General features: G+C 42.8%; 1 protein-coding gene across 1 annotated transcript in view; it reads left to right on the top strand.

The window, feature by feature from the left end:
• Positions 1-15,724, top strand: part of MYBBP1A (MYB binding protein 1a) — a 647,917-nt gene that overhangs the window by 628,190 nt on the left and 4,003 nt on the right. Inside the window, exon 25 of the mRNA XM_069226890.1 lies at positions 11,307-11,408. Within this exon, the coding sequence (XP_069082991.1) occupies positions 11,307-11,408 (102 nt within the window). The remainder of the gene's footprint in view (positions 1-11,306; positions 11,409-15,724) is intronic.

The raw sequence follows: 15,724 nt of genomic DNA, 5'->3' as shown, positions 1-15,724 counted from the left end.
CTTCGCCTACTGAATACCATTCTCTGGCAGTTACTCCTAGTCTCTCGTTATTTCCTACACTCAAGATGGCCGCCGTTTGTTTCCACTTCCTACTTTGAGCCCCTCTTCTATCTTTTGCCACTCCCAGTTGCACTTCTTAAGCTGTGAGCACAGGTCTATTCCGACCAGTACTCGTCCAAAATAGCTCGTTGACACACGTCCCCTCGCCACTTCAGGTAAGCCCTCGACTGACCTTATTTTTACTTTTGTTTTTTAACTCTCCTTCCTTGCTAGCAATTTAAATTATCTTACTACTCACTAGATGTGCCCATAAGCATACTAAGCACTACCTTTTTATTTCCATACCTCGGCTCCTAGTTGCTGCAGTTTTGTACTTACACTCCGTGCCTCGCCCCCTTTTTCAAGTTACATTACTTTCTTCCCGCATTCTAATGCGCTGCCCTGTGCACACGGGCTTCTTTCACGATATTTGTCAATATTTGCCTACTACCTAATAGTCAGCATATAAGCGCTCTAAACGCTGCCCTTCTGAGTTTCGCACTGCGGTTTTCAATTGCGGCACTGTTTTACTTAAATTGTTTGTCTCACCGCCTGCCCATTTTAAACTAGTACTCCCCGTTATTAGTGCGCTGCCCCTTTGTGCTCGGGTTTGTTTTACGCCATACTCTCCTCAACAGCATTATTGTGCGCGCCGGTTGACGGCCAATTCGCTCATTAAACACAAAGTCTTCCCTTTTCTCGGGATTACGCGTAGCTGACGACAACCACCCCCCCCCCCTTTTGTTAACGATTATTTCGCCTATTCTTTGGTTACTGTTTAATGTACTTTTCACAATCATGACGACTTTGCCACCATACTGGACCTCTCTACATTTTAGTCTTCGTTATTTGCACGACCATTCTTACAAGCTTTTTAGCGTGTTCTGCACACAGCAATTACCTCATGTGCAATTTTCCCTCTTTTTCTTGATAATAGCTCAATTTTCTTTTCCCTTTCCCTCATATCCAACACTTATTAGGTTCCGACCACAGGCTTACCAGGGTCTGCATTTATGTTCTCTCACTCAACCATATTCTCACTAGTTCCACTCTAAGAAGGTATGTATTTTTGCTCCTTTTTCTCTCTACTATCTCGTTACGTACTATGTATATACCTTTTCCCCAGACTTTCTGTTCCTCTTTTTTTCTTCCTCTTTGTTTCCAATTTTTAGCTTTTGCTTTTTCTCTACTCTACTCTTGCTCACCTGATTACCGCTTTCTCCTTTCTCAGTCACCACTGACGTCCCTGAGCCCATTCAACTGATCACGCGGCTCCCCCATTACTTACTTTTGTTACGCACCTTCCTGGCCGGCTGGCCCAGGTATCAGCCACTCACGTGGTCCTTCCGTTTGACTTTTCAACCCCATTACTATATCTTTACTCTTCTACTTTTCTGATCTCTTTGTCTCAGTCTTTCCCTTTACCTTACATTCGTTTCTCACTTATTCCAGTAACATAATGGTTTCTATCCACCTTATATTCTGTCCATATACCTTTGAACACATTATTTCTAGATTACACAACACGGTGATTCACACTTCTTCTCAAATCTTGCACTTCGGGTCCTTATCACTTATTATGTTCTCCAGACTTTCTAACCTCTCACCTATCCACCTTTCATTTTAATACCCACTTTGCCTCACACATAGCTCACTGGTCATTATTACCATTTTTGGAGTCTCCTTCATGTGCTCTCCTACAAACACATTTTTGTGCCCATATACTTCTATATGCCGAAACTCTTGTTTTAATTATCCTTTTGCAGCCTTGATAGTCACTGGTGTGACGAAACACGTGTTGGCTGTATCACGCTGATGACACAATGATTTCCAGTATCTACAAATAAAAGACACCCTCTACAAACAGGACTTGAGACTCCTTTCAACTTTGCTTCATAGCAACATAAGATAAGGGACACTTATCCCTGCCACACTGTTGGACTATACTATCGGTGTGCTGTGGCCATTTTTGCCCAATTTTGTCTTCGGGTATCCCAATACCCTTTTTGGTGCCTACCGGGTAGTAAGGCACTGGGCCAGTTTGCACCTGATCTTGCGGTTACTTTGTTACTTGTGTATAATTATTGTTTTACTGCCTAGATGTGCGGCGCCTTTCACCCTTACTACCCTATTGTGCTTTGCCTAAGGCGTATCTTTTTAGTTTCACATAACTAACTGGACTTTTATTGCCATATAAACTGAAAAGTAAAAGTTTCACATAAGCGAGCTGACGGCCGCCATCAGTGCAAAGCAGACACACAAAGGGAAATAAAAGTTCACTCGTAGTGAAACCTATCGGCAAAAGTGCAATTATCCATGTAACCGGCAAAAGTGCAATTAACTATGTAACACGGTCGATGTCATACAAAGCGCTTGAATTCTGCCCAGCGAGATCGTGCTGTGAAAAAAAGTAGTCCAGTAACCGGATGGAAAACGTGGAGCCTTGTAGGTTTTCAGTACTTGTTTGCTGCGCTCTAGGAGGGATAAACACCAGAAAAGGCATGACTTATGCATGCCTTTCACTAATGAAAGCAAGCAGATTTTAAAAGGCAAGCTCACGAACCAGTGAAAGAAACTGACGTGACATGGGCGTGGTTTGAAGCCCTAAGAGAGATTACAACACGGGACGGAGCGCTTTGCACTTGCCTGTAAAAAGGAAAAGAAGAAGCAAGGGGCACCTCCAATGAATATAAACCGATGCCAAAAATCATGGGGATAAAAATATCGATAAAGAAAACAATAATAATAATAATGTCCCTAATAGTACCTAAATTGAATGCAAAACACTTTTAAAAATAAAAGCCACTGAATCCTTAAGATCGGTATGGGAAATGAGACGTCTGTAAGTAGGACCCCTTCCCAACAGGAAATTATTAACATATGGATGCGAAATCCCTGCAGGTCAACTCAGTGTTGGGAGCCTGTATCAGGAGGCTGGGAGTGAGATGCTCCTTCCCCGGTCGGAGGGATGGCCCCTTTCAGGATCTCCAGTGGGTGTTTGGGCCTCTCCAGGGAGACAGAGGTGCCAAGGTGCACTTTGGCTGGTGCTGTGGAAGGCTTCTGCGCTTATCTGAGGTTACCGTTCCAAGGTTACCGTTCCAAGGTGTTGGTCTTTAAAAAGACTGTGTGTGCATGTTTCTGACTGTGCGCATCACTTGTTTATTAAGAGCCATATAAACAACCTGTTACAATTAACAAAAGTCCTGGTAAAGCTGCACACCTCATCAGGTTAGGAGAAAATTTATTTTGTGCAGCATTTCAATAATAAACAATGTTTTACTGTTTCTGGGATGTGAAGACCCACCTGTTTGCCCATTAATACAGACCGGACACTGCTGAGCACACCCTCTTTGGAAGCAAAATACAGGAGAGGTTTGTATGTGGTCTGTGTGTCCAGCACCATGTGGAAAAAGCAACATTGTTCAAAAAGTTCAGCACCTTTGGATGGATTTGTTTGCGACATCCAGTGTAACATCCGGAAACGCATTTCTGTGACAGCTAGTGCCAAAAAATGTAGCGAGGTCTTCTACGCAACCAATATCTCCAGCGGGACAGGTGGCATGCAGCCGGGCCCGTCTATACTGTGAACTCCGGCCCTTGATATTAGTTTAAGTACTGCGCGGCATCCCATCTCGGTGTCTTCTTACCCAAACGGTGGGACAGGCGGCCTAGGACCTGGCCCGTCTGTCCTTTCAATTACCGATGACGGACACCACACAGACCGCCGTGCAACAGCGAATTACAAAATTCTCACGCAGGATTACTTTATATCCCCGTGCACTTGCACTTTGTGAATCAAACCTTTTCCTGCTCCATTAGGAGGACGACTTTGCCCTGAAGAAGCCCTCTCGTATTGGGCGAAACGCGTTGGCTGTTTCCTTGCAGTATCAAGTTCCCTATACAAATTAAAAGACTTCGGGAAGCAATCTACAGAAGCCTCACATTGTTATATACTGAATACTATTGGACTTTTCACTTTTACTCTTTTCTTATTGGATAATTTGGAGTGGTGCACCCCCATACGTTCCGCATTGTTGGGGCTTTCTTTGCCTCTTAGGTTCCTTTTTTGCAGCAGGGGCCTCGGTGGAGTTGCACACCACAGGTCTACATAGCCACTACTGTTACACGTGTTGCGATTCACTGGGTATAAATAGGGATTGTTGCGTTCTCGTTAGGCCTGCTGCATTCTGTTTTTCCTAAATCGTCTACGCGCAGTGCTTCATAACAGTGAGCAATATAACTTCCAGGTGCACTTCTCAGAAATGTGATATTTGTTCATCATAGGAGGAAATAGACACAATAGACACAGTAGCAGCATGATGTGTCAAAGAATAATAATATGGTATATGTTAGAAACAAGTGCCCATGTGCGCAGCATTTTAAAAACACACTATACTCTTAACAAAAGCTGACAATGCTTTGTGAATGTTATGTTTGTGTTCCGCATGTATTCATGGTGGGGGTCACTGCACAGCGATGAGCAGTTCTTTTGTGCTCCATTTTGCAGTGCTTCACTACCAGTATGTGGTTTTAGTAAGCAGTTTGCGCGGAGTTCACAAAGTGCTGTTTACGTCATGATAAAGGTGTTACCTTGCTGACTGTACCACTGGGGATGCCTAGAGTGTTGCATTAATATGCCTGACAACGAACTCCGGTCCAGTGAACACGTAGAGGAAATAAAGCAACATTTAAAAAACAAAGGCATGAACACGTACATCTGAATAGAGCCCAGGCAGGAAATAATTTAAAAAAGGGTTCCCCCAAACAACAGATAAACAATTCAAAGTCTAAGGAAACTGCACTTGGCCGGTGCTCCTCAGCCAAGAATGGAAGTGAGGCTGAGGAGAACCAGTTAGGAGTCCGCAAAGAAGAGCAACACTGCAGTAAACCTATGGTAAGCAGCAGGCGGGATCAAAGTTCTTTTACTGACTACAGCAGGTCTTGCAGACAGCGCATGCGCGCTGCCTGAGCTCGACCTAAAAATATAGCTAGACCTGCATAATATGGTTTGCTCATTAAACTTGCTGTCTTTAAGATTGAGTGTGAGTTTGTTAAGCTTCTACCACTTACCCCTGTCCTCTCTTTGGCACAGGTTTTCGATCCACACAAGTGAAATGAATGCCACTCCAAGACGTGTTATGTTTGTAATAATAAAGCAAATGTTTGAGGCCACAGACTTCTCACCCTTTACTCCAGTAATGCATACTTTGTTTCCCACACTGCAACTAAATTGGGTTTTGCTCTTTTCATTGCAAGGCTTTAGTTGCTAAATTAATTATAGTTGTCTGATAAAATTACTATACAGAAATCATTCAAGCGAATGGACAAGTTGTTTATCTGTAATTTACCCAAGAAGATTCTGAGTCCTGAAGAACCACTACAGCTATTTTGTAGTCTTTTTACCTCCAAAGCAATCAGGTATTAGTCCTGTGAAGATAGCAATGAGACATTATTTCATTACTCACTGTTGCGTCCTGAACTTCTAATTAAAAGCATATGCGAGACTCAATCCCGATCAGTCCTTCTTCTAATGTTCCCAGCTTTCACAAGCAGTGCCCAATGTTAATATTCTGCCACAAGGACCTAGGTGAGAGGTTTCTAGTAAACAGTAGTCTTCCTTGAAAGTCTAACGTAAATTGAGAGTAGATGACTGGTGTGGCAGAACACTTCAGATGCGAATTCTCCAATAATATGAGCCACTCACTGAACAGTTTTGCATAATGTAACATACACATTTAAGCATTTGATCTTTCCCTGACTGGTGCTATAACTGTGTTGATCACGAGGTAGAGATGACTGGATTCCTAATCATGGAACCTCTGGACTCTTGTAACATTATTTACATGCAACTCCCTAAAATGCTCCCCAACGAAAAGCTAAAGGTGCAGAACCATGTCAGCCTGTGCTTAAGCATGGAGAGGTGGGCACTGCTAGGCTGCTGTCTCTGGAAAGCACTTAAATTAGGTGCTGGAAGTGCATTCGAGTCACTTGATCATTGGGGAACACCCAAAAGGAATATTTGCCACCGTGCAGAACAGTTCCAAATAGGGACCCTACTTCACATTTAGATCGGGGTTTTATTATATCTCCCTCTTTTTTAGGTTTTGGTTCAGTGTCATCGTGCAGCAAACGTTGAAGCCGAGTGTCGTGAGGAGATGTTGAAAAGAGATGCTTTAGCATGTTTCAAAGGGAGTATTAAGTACTCGCTGCTATGTACAGAAAAAAATCCTTCCCCTTCATCACAAGGGAGAACAGTGTTCCCTCTATTGCCATTTGTAGCATCGGGGAAAAAAGCACAGGAGTTCCTCTGAATAATGCCAAACTTATCAACCTACCCGAGTCACACCCATTAGTCTCCTCTCTCCTGACTGCCAAGGGCACAACTGCTGGCACCTCTGCGAATAGTCCAAGCACAACTGTTGGCCATCTCTACCTTCTCACCCACAGCCATCCAATGCACTCGGACCACCCTGGGGCTACCCAATGCAAAGGCAGACCCTTGCATCTACTGCTTTCCTCCCGTTCAAGGTACTACCATTCGCTCTCCCCCCAGACTGCCCAGATGCACTTCCATCCTCCCCGTCACCTCTGTTGGGGGATGGTAGCACTGGAACCTTGCCTGCCCCACCAGGACAGTGCCACGTGTGATAGACTCAGGACAGGCATCTTGAAAGCAGCAGAAGGTAAGTAAAGTAAATATTGCTGTGCATGTGCTCTCATGTGTATATACTGTTTGTGAACGTATATCCATTTGTGTCCACATGTTTGTGAGCACACCCTGAAACAATATCCATTACCCACTCCTGGCTAATTGCTAACCATGACAAAATGATGATATTTCTTGACAACATGTGGGAATCATTGGTATGATCATGGTAAATTACTGGCTCTAGCACAGTGGTAGTAATTTATGGCAACCTGTGTGTATCCATAGCATGCCCACCCTTAATAGCATGCAGCCCCTTGTACAATGACAATAATAATTGTCAACCTGTGGGCATCTGTTTTGATATCCAGGTAAAATGGTGGCCCTTGCATAAAGTTGGCATTTCTTCACAACGTCTGGGCACCTGATGATATAATGTGATGGTCATTTCTGGGAACTTACGTGGGGCGCCCAGTCTGTACTAGTAGAGTGTTGGTAATTCTAGGGTTATTGTGGGCACCTGTAGTATGATGGTCTCACCGTCTTGCACTTGCAAAATGGTGGCAGTTGTTTGCATGTTGTGGGCATTCATGGTATAATGCTGCCTATCTCTGGCTTAATGCTGGGTCCTGACAGAATGGTGTTCATTCTTTATTGGCACAATATATCCCACCTGTGACATTGCAGCGGTCCTTTCAGTCTGACGGTACTTCTGGCATGCTGTGGTCACCTGTTGCACAGTGGTGCCCGACTCCAGAACAGTTCTGACACTGACAAAATGCTGGTAATCCTGGCACATCATATTGTGGGCCTCCAGGGCACCGTGGTGCTTCTGGCAGTATCACGGGAATTCCTGCATTATTGTGGCATGTAGTGCACCGTGGTCATACTTCTTTATGTATTGTGGCCATACTTGGCACAGTTATGCTCAGAACTACTGTGGTGCTGACCCGGGCCTTATGATGCCAGGAGATTTTGTGAGTATGCATGGAATGACGTGCCCACTCTGGCATTATGTTTGCCGGAGTAGAATTTTAGTATGGTCTGGCCTATTGTGAGCAGCGATAGTATTATGTGCCGAGACACAAATGAAAATAATTTGGAATTCATTAAAATTCAAGCAGGCTCAAAGAAGAGGGGAACCGGTGCAAGAGGACATTCGTGTACATACTTACCCAACCCTCTCTCCAAAACCCTGGACAGGGACGTCTTGGTCAGTGCCTGGGTTTTGGGAAGAGGGTCAAGAAAGGCACAATATACTGCATTTGCAGATGTTTGTTTTTCAAGATGATGCCTTATTTACTTAACCGAGCTTGTCCGATTATTCCCATAATCTGTTCCCAACATGAGTTTAAAGTAGCCCAGTGATGAGTGATGTTTTATCATCTGCATGCTTTACAGTGAGGGATGTAGATAAGACAGGGCTGCTGGTGGCTTCTTCAACTTCAGTGACACAATCTGAGTGCATCCTTCCTGTAACTCTCTATCCCTTCCTTGCCAGTGTTTTGGGGCCTTAACTATGCAGGTGTCACCCAGATCTGAGCCTGTGTGAATGAGTGCTGGTGAGAAGTGAAGACTTCACCAAGTGTCTCTTGGTTGTGGCCTTATCTGAATGGGGGCCAGGTGGCAGAAACTCAGGCTGCGTGGTAGCTATGCTCATATACTGCCTACCTTGTTTTTACTGTTTAAACAACATTTTAATCCATAGCATAGCTAAATTATGTCTCCAGAGCATCATCGGAGGATAATACTTGGAATAGAAAGGCTTTCTGTACGAAGATCTGCTTTTACGTGTAAATAATAGTACAAAATGAGCCCGGTGGACCTCTGTGCCGGTTCCCATGGATCCTTCCCTTCTTCCTGGATGGAAGGCGGGCCGGGGAGGGGAGGAAGGGCCGAGCCGTGGCAGGGAAAGGTAGAAAAGTGTCAGGGAGAAGTGAACAGGTAGCTGATAAGGAGCAGCAGGCCACATAGGGGCACGCGCGCCAAGAACGCGCAAAACAACTTCAAAGAAAAGGAACCCAAAGCAAAAGCTGCTGGGGGCCAGGAAAAGGCGTGGTTTGTGGAGGGAATAGGAAATTGGGGAGAAGAGGATCTGGACTGACAGGCGCTGTCTTTTCACACAGAGCAAAACTCAAGAAAAACAACAACATGAACAAAACAAACACCACGTATTTTTTTTTATTTTTATTTTTGGTAGAACCAATTCCCAAATTATTCGAAACCATGCTATTAAAAAACGTTGGAATGTTATCGATTTGTAAAAAAATTTTTTTAGGAATTGGCGGGTAGATATACCTAAAAAAAAAATCTTAGGTATTATTTTTCTTCTATTTTATTTCTTAAATAAAGATCCAGTTTTTATCTGTTATCACACGCAAAACGTTTGAATATGATAATTTTATTCTCGTTGCCTTTTATAGGACCAGTGTTAAAACCCACCCAAATTCATAACGGAATAACCAGTCTGCCTTTAAAAATATGAGCTCTCAGCTGTCTCTCAAGCTACCTCCTACACAGGCAGCCCCCCGTAAGCAAGAAGACTTCTTTCACCCCTTTGGCTAAGTTAAGCGAGCTTATCCCTTGTGCCAGAAGCATCTGGCCCATGGATACTCAAAGTACGGCCCGGGGGGCGCATGCGGCCCACTTGACCTTTACATGCGGCACCCTGGACAACAGGAGTACAGGGTTGCTCTTCACTCGATCGTAAATAAAGTGGCAATTGTTTATTTCAAGGGTAACTGGTGTTAAGGAAAGAAAGTAACCAGGGAGTCCTGAGCTTCACGTTAGAAGCAAGTTCATTTTTAAAGACATCTTGCAGCCAAAGTGTACAAATATAACAGTCACTTCAAAAAGTGTATTAAGTTAACACGCAGTACATTTCACATAAGTATAATTTATTGCATCAGTGCAATGAGAAGTATTGATTTAAATGTGATAGTTTTCAAACAAGAATTTAGGAACATTCATTTTCACTTCTACCCTGACAAATACGCCAATAGTGAATTAAACAGCAAGTCATATGTTATGTGCACTTTTTGAGCGGCCTGGGTTCCTATTATAGATGAACAACATTATAGTTTATTAAATCAAACACAGAAGCAGATTTGTACGGTGCAGACCCTGAACCTAAAATTAAGCAATTGCCTAGGATCACACAATTTGGAAAAGTGGGTAAGCTCAGATTAATCCCAGGTTTTCTAGTTTCATATTGCTCAATTCAGCCACTAGATGTATACCCTTCGCTTCATCTACCAATTCTTAACCGCCAGTCCTCCTAACCCCCTCGCCCGACCACCATTCCTCTGGCATTGATGCGGCCCTCGGTCACATCTCAAACCAAACTTTTTGGCCCCAGGGAAATTTTTTGCGAATACCCATCATCTAGCCGATTCATTCTTATTTCCTTCTTTTAACCTGAGTTGTTACAAATTGTTGTTGGCCGTAAACTTTTTTCAAACATTTCACATTCACCTGCCTTTTTGGTTTCTGTATGGATGATGCAAGCAAATTGTACGAGCCTAAGAGAAGGGTGCCTCATGTTTGGAGCTATCCATCCTGTCATGCTGCACGCGAAGCAGTACGCATGTGTGGCTCTGTGCCCTGTTATAAATGTTATTTCTGCACCCGGATGTCGTATATGTTTTTATAATCCACTTCAGATTCTACGGTGACTGTTTTCACCGCCTTGTATCTCTCCATTGAAAAAATATGTTCTCCTTATCTCGGATACCCTATAGAGAAGTGGTGTGTAGTTGTGCCCATCCCGGTATATGATTTTGCCAATCTGGAATGTCCTATCCATCTGCCTGTTTACAGAACTTGACAAGTTGAAGACCTGTAACGTTTAGATATGAATTTGCAGAGTTCCTTAAGTAGGGGCATCTGCAATGCTCTTCTTCTCCACACAGTAAAACTAACTAGCACCTGGCTCAGGGTACACGCAGCAGACATTCTAGGACCCTTTTTCCCATTTCACTTGTGCCCTGCAACGGACATAGGTCCTTTTGCAAGATCTTAATGAATAAATCAGATTGACCACAACCTCACATGATTGGTTGTTTTTTCAGCCACTCAGATTGGCTGAATTATTCCACGCCCATCCGGAGGAGAGAAATAAATGAATTCACAGGCGGTTTTACCTGTTCAAAGTTTTATGCCAATTGCTTCATCAGTATCTAATGTTCCACACTGAAGCATATGTAACTATAACGACATACAGAGATATGATTTACTTTGTACCATCACCCATAATGGTGACTATAAGTGCTGATTTAAAAAAATAAAAAAATCAAAGACTGCTCAGTATAACAGTATTTGTAATGCAAGTTGACTTAAGATACATTGACTCTTTAAACTCTCCCTGTCTTTTGTTCACTTTGCGGATTCGTTTTTTTGTTTATAGTGTTGCTAAAGTTTTGCTATTGAGAGTGATTTGGTGAAGTATAGGAATTAATAAAGCATCAAATGACCAACAAGCTGTGAGTTCAGCTATGCTTTGCAGGGTGTACTCCTCCCAGGTGCATTGGCAGGCTGCAGGTGTCGGTCTACAAGGCACTGTGTATCTTCCTGTTTGGAATTCATCTATGTTGGCTTATGATAATGTGGGCTTCCTTTGCAGAGTTTGAAGAAGGTGGGAGAATTCAAGGTCAAAGTTGACCAGGAGAAAGTGATGAAGTGTTTGGATTTATTGGCCTTTCTCATCAAAATGGTGAAATCACAGGTATGTCATGGCTTTGTTTCTGCGCTCCTTGTGTAATTTCTTGCCTTTTTAGTCTTTTTGTGTGTTCTTTTCAGTACTGACCTAATCTACTTACGCATTTGTATACCTCCCTGGTATATTACGCGTCTGTCCTTGTTTCACACCTGTCATATTGTTATTGATTTAACAAACAAACTGGGTCATTTAGACCCTCGTGGATCCTACAAAGTGTATCGATTCCTGCCGTCTAAGCAGGATCTCTGTGCCTTCAGTGGAGTCACTAGGGTGCTGGCTTCGTTAAAGGCATCGAACTTTGGCGAGCAGACCCATGTTTGTAGCGCCCACTTGGCATAGGTTTTTTGTTTTCAAACAAAAAGCAGGAGCTTCTTGAAAGCAAAAAAATAACAGCTTTGACACACAGGGAGGAATTTTCTTAGTCTTTTCTGTGGCGCAGTCTCAGACAGGGAAAACTAGCTGTGATCATTCTGCCCTAGATGGGGCAAGATGACCACCACTGTGACTTGGCAACGCAGTGGCTGGCACCGGTCAGTTCAAAGGTTTCCACTGTGGAACCAGTCAAAGCTCCACCAGTGCAGACACTTACTGTGTTTCCTCGCCTCTAAAAGAAGGTTTGAGGGGCTAATCCCCGAAGGGCCATCTGATCATCCAAATTCTAAATAGTCTCATGAGATTGAAAAAAACAGAAATGTATGTATGACATCACAGCCAGTTGATCAATTACCATCATGCCAAGTGTGCAATTGCTCAAAAAGATGCCAGACCTGGTTAGCCTGACTCTCTGCACCCACATTAAAACAAGCTTTGGCAAAGTCAATAAATCTCACATTAGTAACCTGTTGGCTTTGCCAGTGCTTTTTGCCAATGTTGTGTAGCATCAGTAAACACAAACATTTTTTTTCATCAATGCTTAATAGCATCAGCAAAAAAATATAAAAAACTAAAAAAGGTGCGGTGATGAAGCACATCCTTCCTGAACTGTGCGCATGTGTGATGGCACATGTGTGCCGATGGGGAGGGTTGGTGTGAGCACATTATTTACAGAACCAAGATGGTGGACTCTATTTTGATCGGTAAATAAAAACATGTAGTTTAACCAGCATGAAAGGCACATTTTGTTTTTGTAGTTGATCAGGAGCTGCCAAACCTTCCATCGGAGCAATGGAGCAATGGGTGGGCAGTCAAAGCAAAGGAGCAGTGAAGGTATTTGAGGCTAGGCTTGGAGGAGGCCAAAAAAAGGAAGAGGCCAGGGGTGGGGTGGGGAAAGCAGTGGGTGCTTGGAGAGTGGCGAGTGAGCAACACGGGGTGTGCGTGGGGGGCTGGTGTTAGGGAAGGGAAGCAGCACTTGAGGAAGAGAGCTTGAAAACACATGCGCTATCGTAAAGTGCTGAAGGGAAAAGAAAAAATAGTTCTCTCGCAGTAGAAGGATACACGTCAGCCAATTAAAAGGATGGTAAAGAGGCTATGTTCCTCGGGATTGCCAAAAACAAGAAGAGAAAGGCAAGATTGATTAAGAAGTAAGCAAATAAGAGTTACAAGGCCAACCAATGGTATGCAAGGGGAAGGTTGAAAACTCACTGTAAGATTTTTGTATGGTCCACAAGAGACTCACCTGCGGACAGCTAAAAGCAGTAATGTAGACCTTAAAACAACACCCTTGTTGATTTGTTTGACTGAGGCTCCTTAACTTTTCTAAACACATGGCGGATCGAGTTTCTGTGAACCTGAAACAGGTGTGATGCTGCTTGCAGAGGTAACTTTGGAACTTTTGAAAGTATTGTACAGCATGGAAGTCAGCGGTTTTAACTGCTGCATTCCACTTAAAAAAATAAAGAACAGTGAAACCTGTATATCAGATATTGCAATTATGAAAACGTATGAAGGTCAAATTGAGAAACATACTTTTACATCAGACATGAATAGAATTGGGGAAAAAAGCCCATCCCTATTTTTGGGAAGAGCGGACCATTTTAAAAATGGGAGGCAAGTTAATTTCTCAGAACGTAGGCACGCCACAGCTGTATTGATGGTGTGGTACCTAGGCAATTCATTTTTATTCTGCTCCTGTTCTCAGACATCTCAGTTTCTCTAATGCAGTCTTTTTTGATATTCTGTTAATGAGTTGTCAGCATTCTACAACAAACCCGCCACCAAGAATGTACACTCAAACCAACCGGCAGACATAAATTGAGTAAAAGGGAAAAGGAATATTAAAGCTATTGGGATTCATCCCAAGACATGTAGCTTGTGTTCTGGAACCAGTCTGTGAAGATACCGCAGCCTAGACAACCGTAATGGCGTCCTCGTTGTGGGTGATCTGGCTTCCTCTACCGAACAAAGATGGCTCTGTCTGCAGTGTTTTCTTATAATTCTATGGTGCAGTATGCATGAAAGCTAGTTGTGGACCTAATATTTAATCTCATTTGTGGACCCAGATTTCACAAAACGTTCCAAGAAGCAATATACATTGCCTTAATATTATTTCCTTGCTTTGAGCCAAGTGTGGAATCTTAAATAAAATCCCACTTTATTTTTTTTAAGAATGGCTAAGATAAGAAGTGGATGTGTGTGTGGGGTGTGTGTAATTTCTCATCTGTGCTGTTCTTGAAGCGGAATTCTTATCTTGTCATTCTGTAACAATCACTTAAAAAATTAATGCTAGAACAAGAAGTGATGATGTGTGCTTGGGCACTTCAACGTCCATGGTTGAGCATAAAGGGCTGCAAACTTATTACTTCTGAGCAGGGTAGTGGTGATCTCAATCCAATATTTGTAGACCACCAGAGAGGACCAGACTTTAGTTATGCAGTCTCCTTTTTCTTGTTGCATCGTTCACGTAGTCCACGTCAGCAAAACTCTTGAATATGTGGGCTGTAATGTTGACTGGTATTGTTTAGTCTTAAGTGTCATAATAGAGATGGTGAGTTGTAGTTGTGATTGAACGAGTTTACTAAAAATGTTACCCTAAAAAAACATGCCTTTTCATTATTTGAAAATCACACCTTCTAGCGAGAAGCCTAAGAGGAGGCTGGGGGTTGGGGGGCAACTGGCACCTCTCAGTCATCCATCCCTATCGCTTATCGTCCCCCATGCCTTCCATACCTCACTCTGCATTTATACTCTGAGGACGAGCAGGGGTAATTCCATATTTTCACACTGTCCATCAGCCATCTTTGGTACCTTGTTGGGCCAGCACTGCCCCCATAGTAAGTGGCTGCTCGTACACACGGAAGCCGCTGTGAGGCTGGTCCCAAAATACAGAAGATCACAATCCACGATCAATTTCTCTAGAGTCAAGATTCCTGCAACGAACTTTAGATATCTCTGAATTTCATGTAAACACCAGTGGTAGCTGGCAGTTTCCTTTTACTTTCCTGCATTATTTTTGTTTTTCGCAAACCATCCAGTTTATGATTGTATATATTTGGGATTTTTTTTACCTTTATACTTAATACATTTTCAGAAATGTTGTTTTGCAAATTTATTTATTTGTACATTTTCAGATTTCTATATAACTTGCTCGCTTTTGCCGAGGCCCGACTTTGCCAATTCAACATTGTTACTTCACACCCCCAATAACATGTAACATCTTGACGCTCCACTTTTGGTCCATGTAAGCCAAACAATTATAAGCAAGGTAGAAAAATATAAACAGATAGTTAATGAAGAGAGCTAGGGAGAACCTTATTTAAACAAGAACATAGAGGGAGGAGAAAAGAACTAAAGATATACAGATGGTGGAAGAACAAATTATTTCTGCTTAACTAAATACAATGATGTACTAAATGGAAGCTGAAAACTGCAAATAATTGACCATCTCTGTGACTTAAATCATTTGCCCAATATACAGAAAGAACCCATCATGGCAGTCATTCAGGGCTAGCTGGTGTTGCTCTTGGGTACCCTTGGTCTTGTCCTTGCTACCCCAGCTCTCAAGGGTTCATGAAAGCAGCAGATGGGAAAGTAAATAGGATCCAAGGAGCCTTTTGAAAGTTTCAGGTGCATTTAATTCCTTTAGTTGCTCAGCACCTGAAGGAGGCGGCTGTGGTGCAAATAGTGGTGCAAGAGGTCGACAGTCTGATATCATCAGGGTTAAAAGGGTGATCGGTCTGCCATTTTGATGAATCCTTGTCATTGTCCGTGGAAGTAGTGTTATGATTTAATAAAATGTATCAAAAAATGGATGAAACTGCGAAAATTCAAATATTGTTAGTGCTTGATACACAGATGAGTATTCGTGCTGAAATTACTAAGTAACGTGGAATGTGCCTGGAGATGCCCTGTTGCCGCTTTGACTGAAGGGATGTTACCACATGTAC

Source organism: Pleurodeles waltl, chromosome 3_2 (assembly GCF_031143425.1).
Source record: "Pleurodeles waltl isolate 20211129_DDA chromosome 3_2, aPleWal1.hap1.20221129, whole genome shotgun sequence".
NCBI classification, from domain to species: Eukaryota; Metazoa; Chordata; class Amphibia; order Caudata; family Salamandridae; genus Pleurodeles; species Pleurodeles waltl.
The sequence above is the reverse complement of the archived record's forward strand: the minus strand, read 5'-3'. Positions and strand labels throughout refer to the sequence as shown.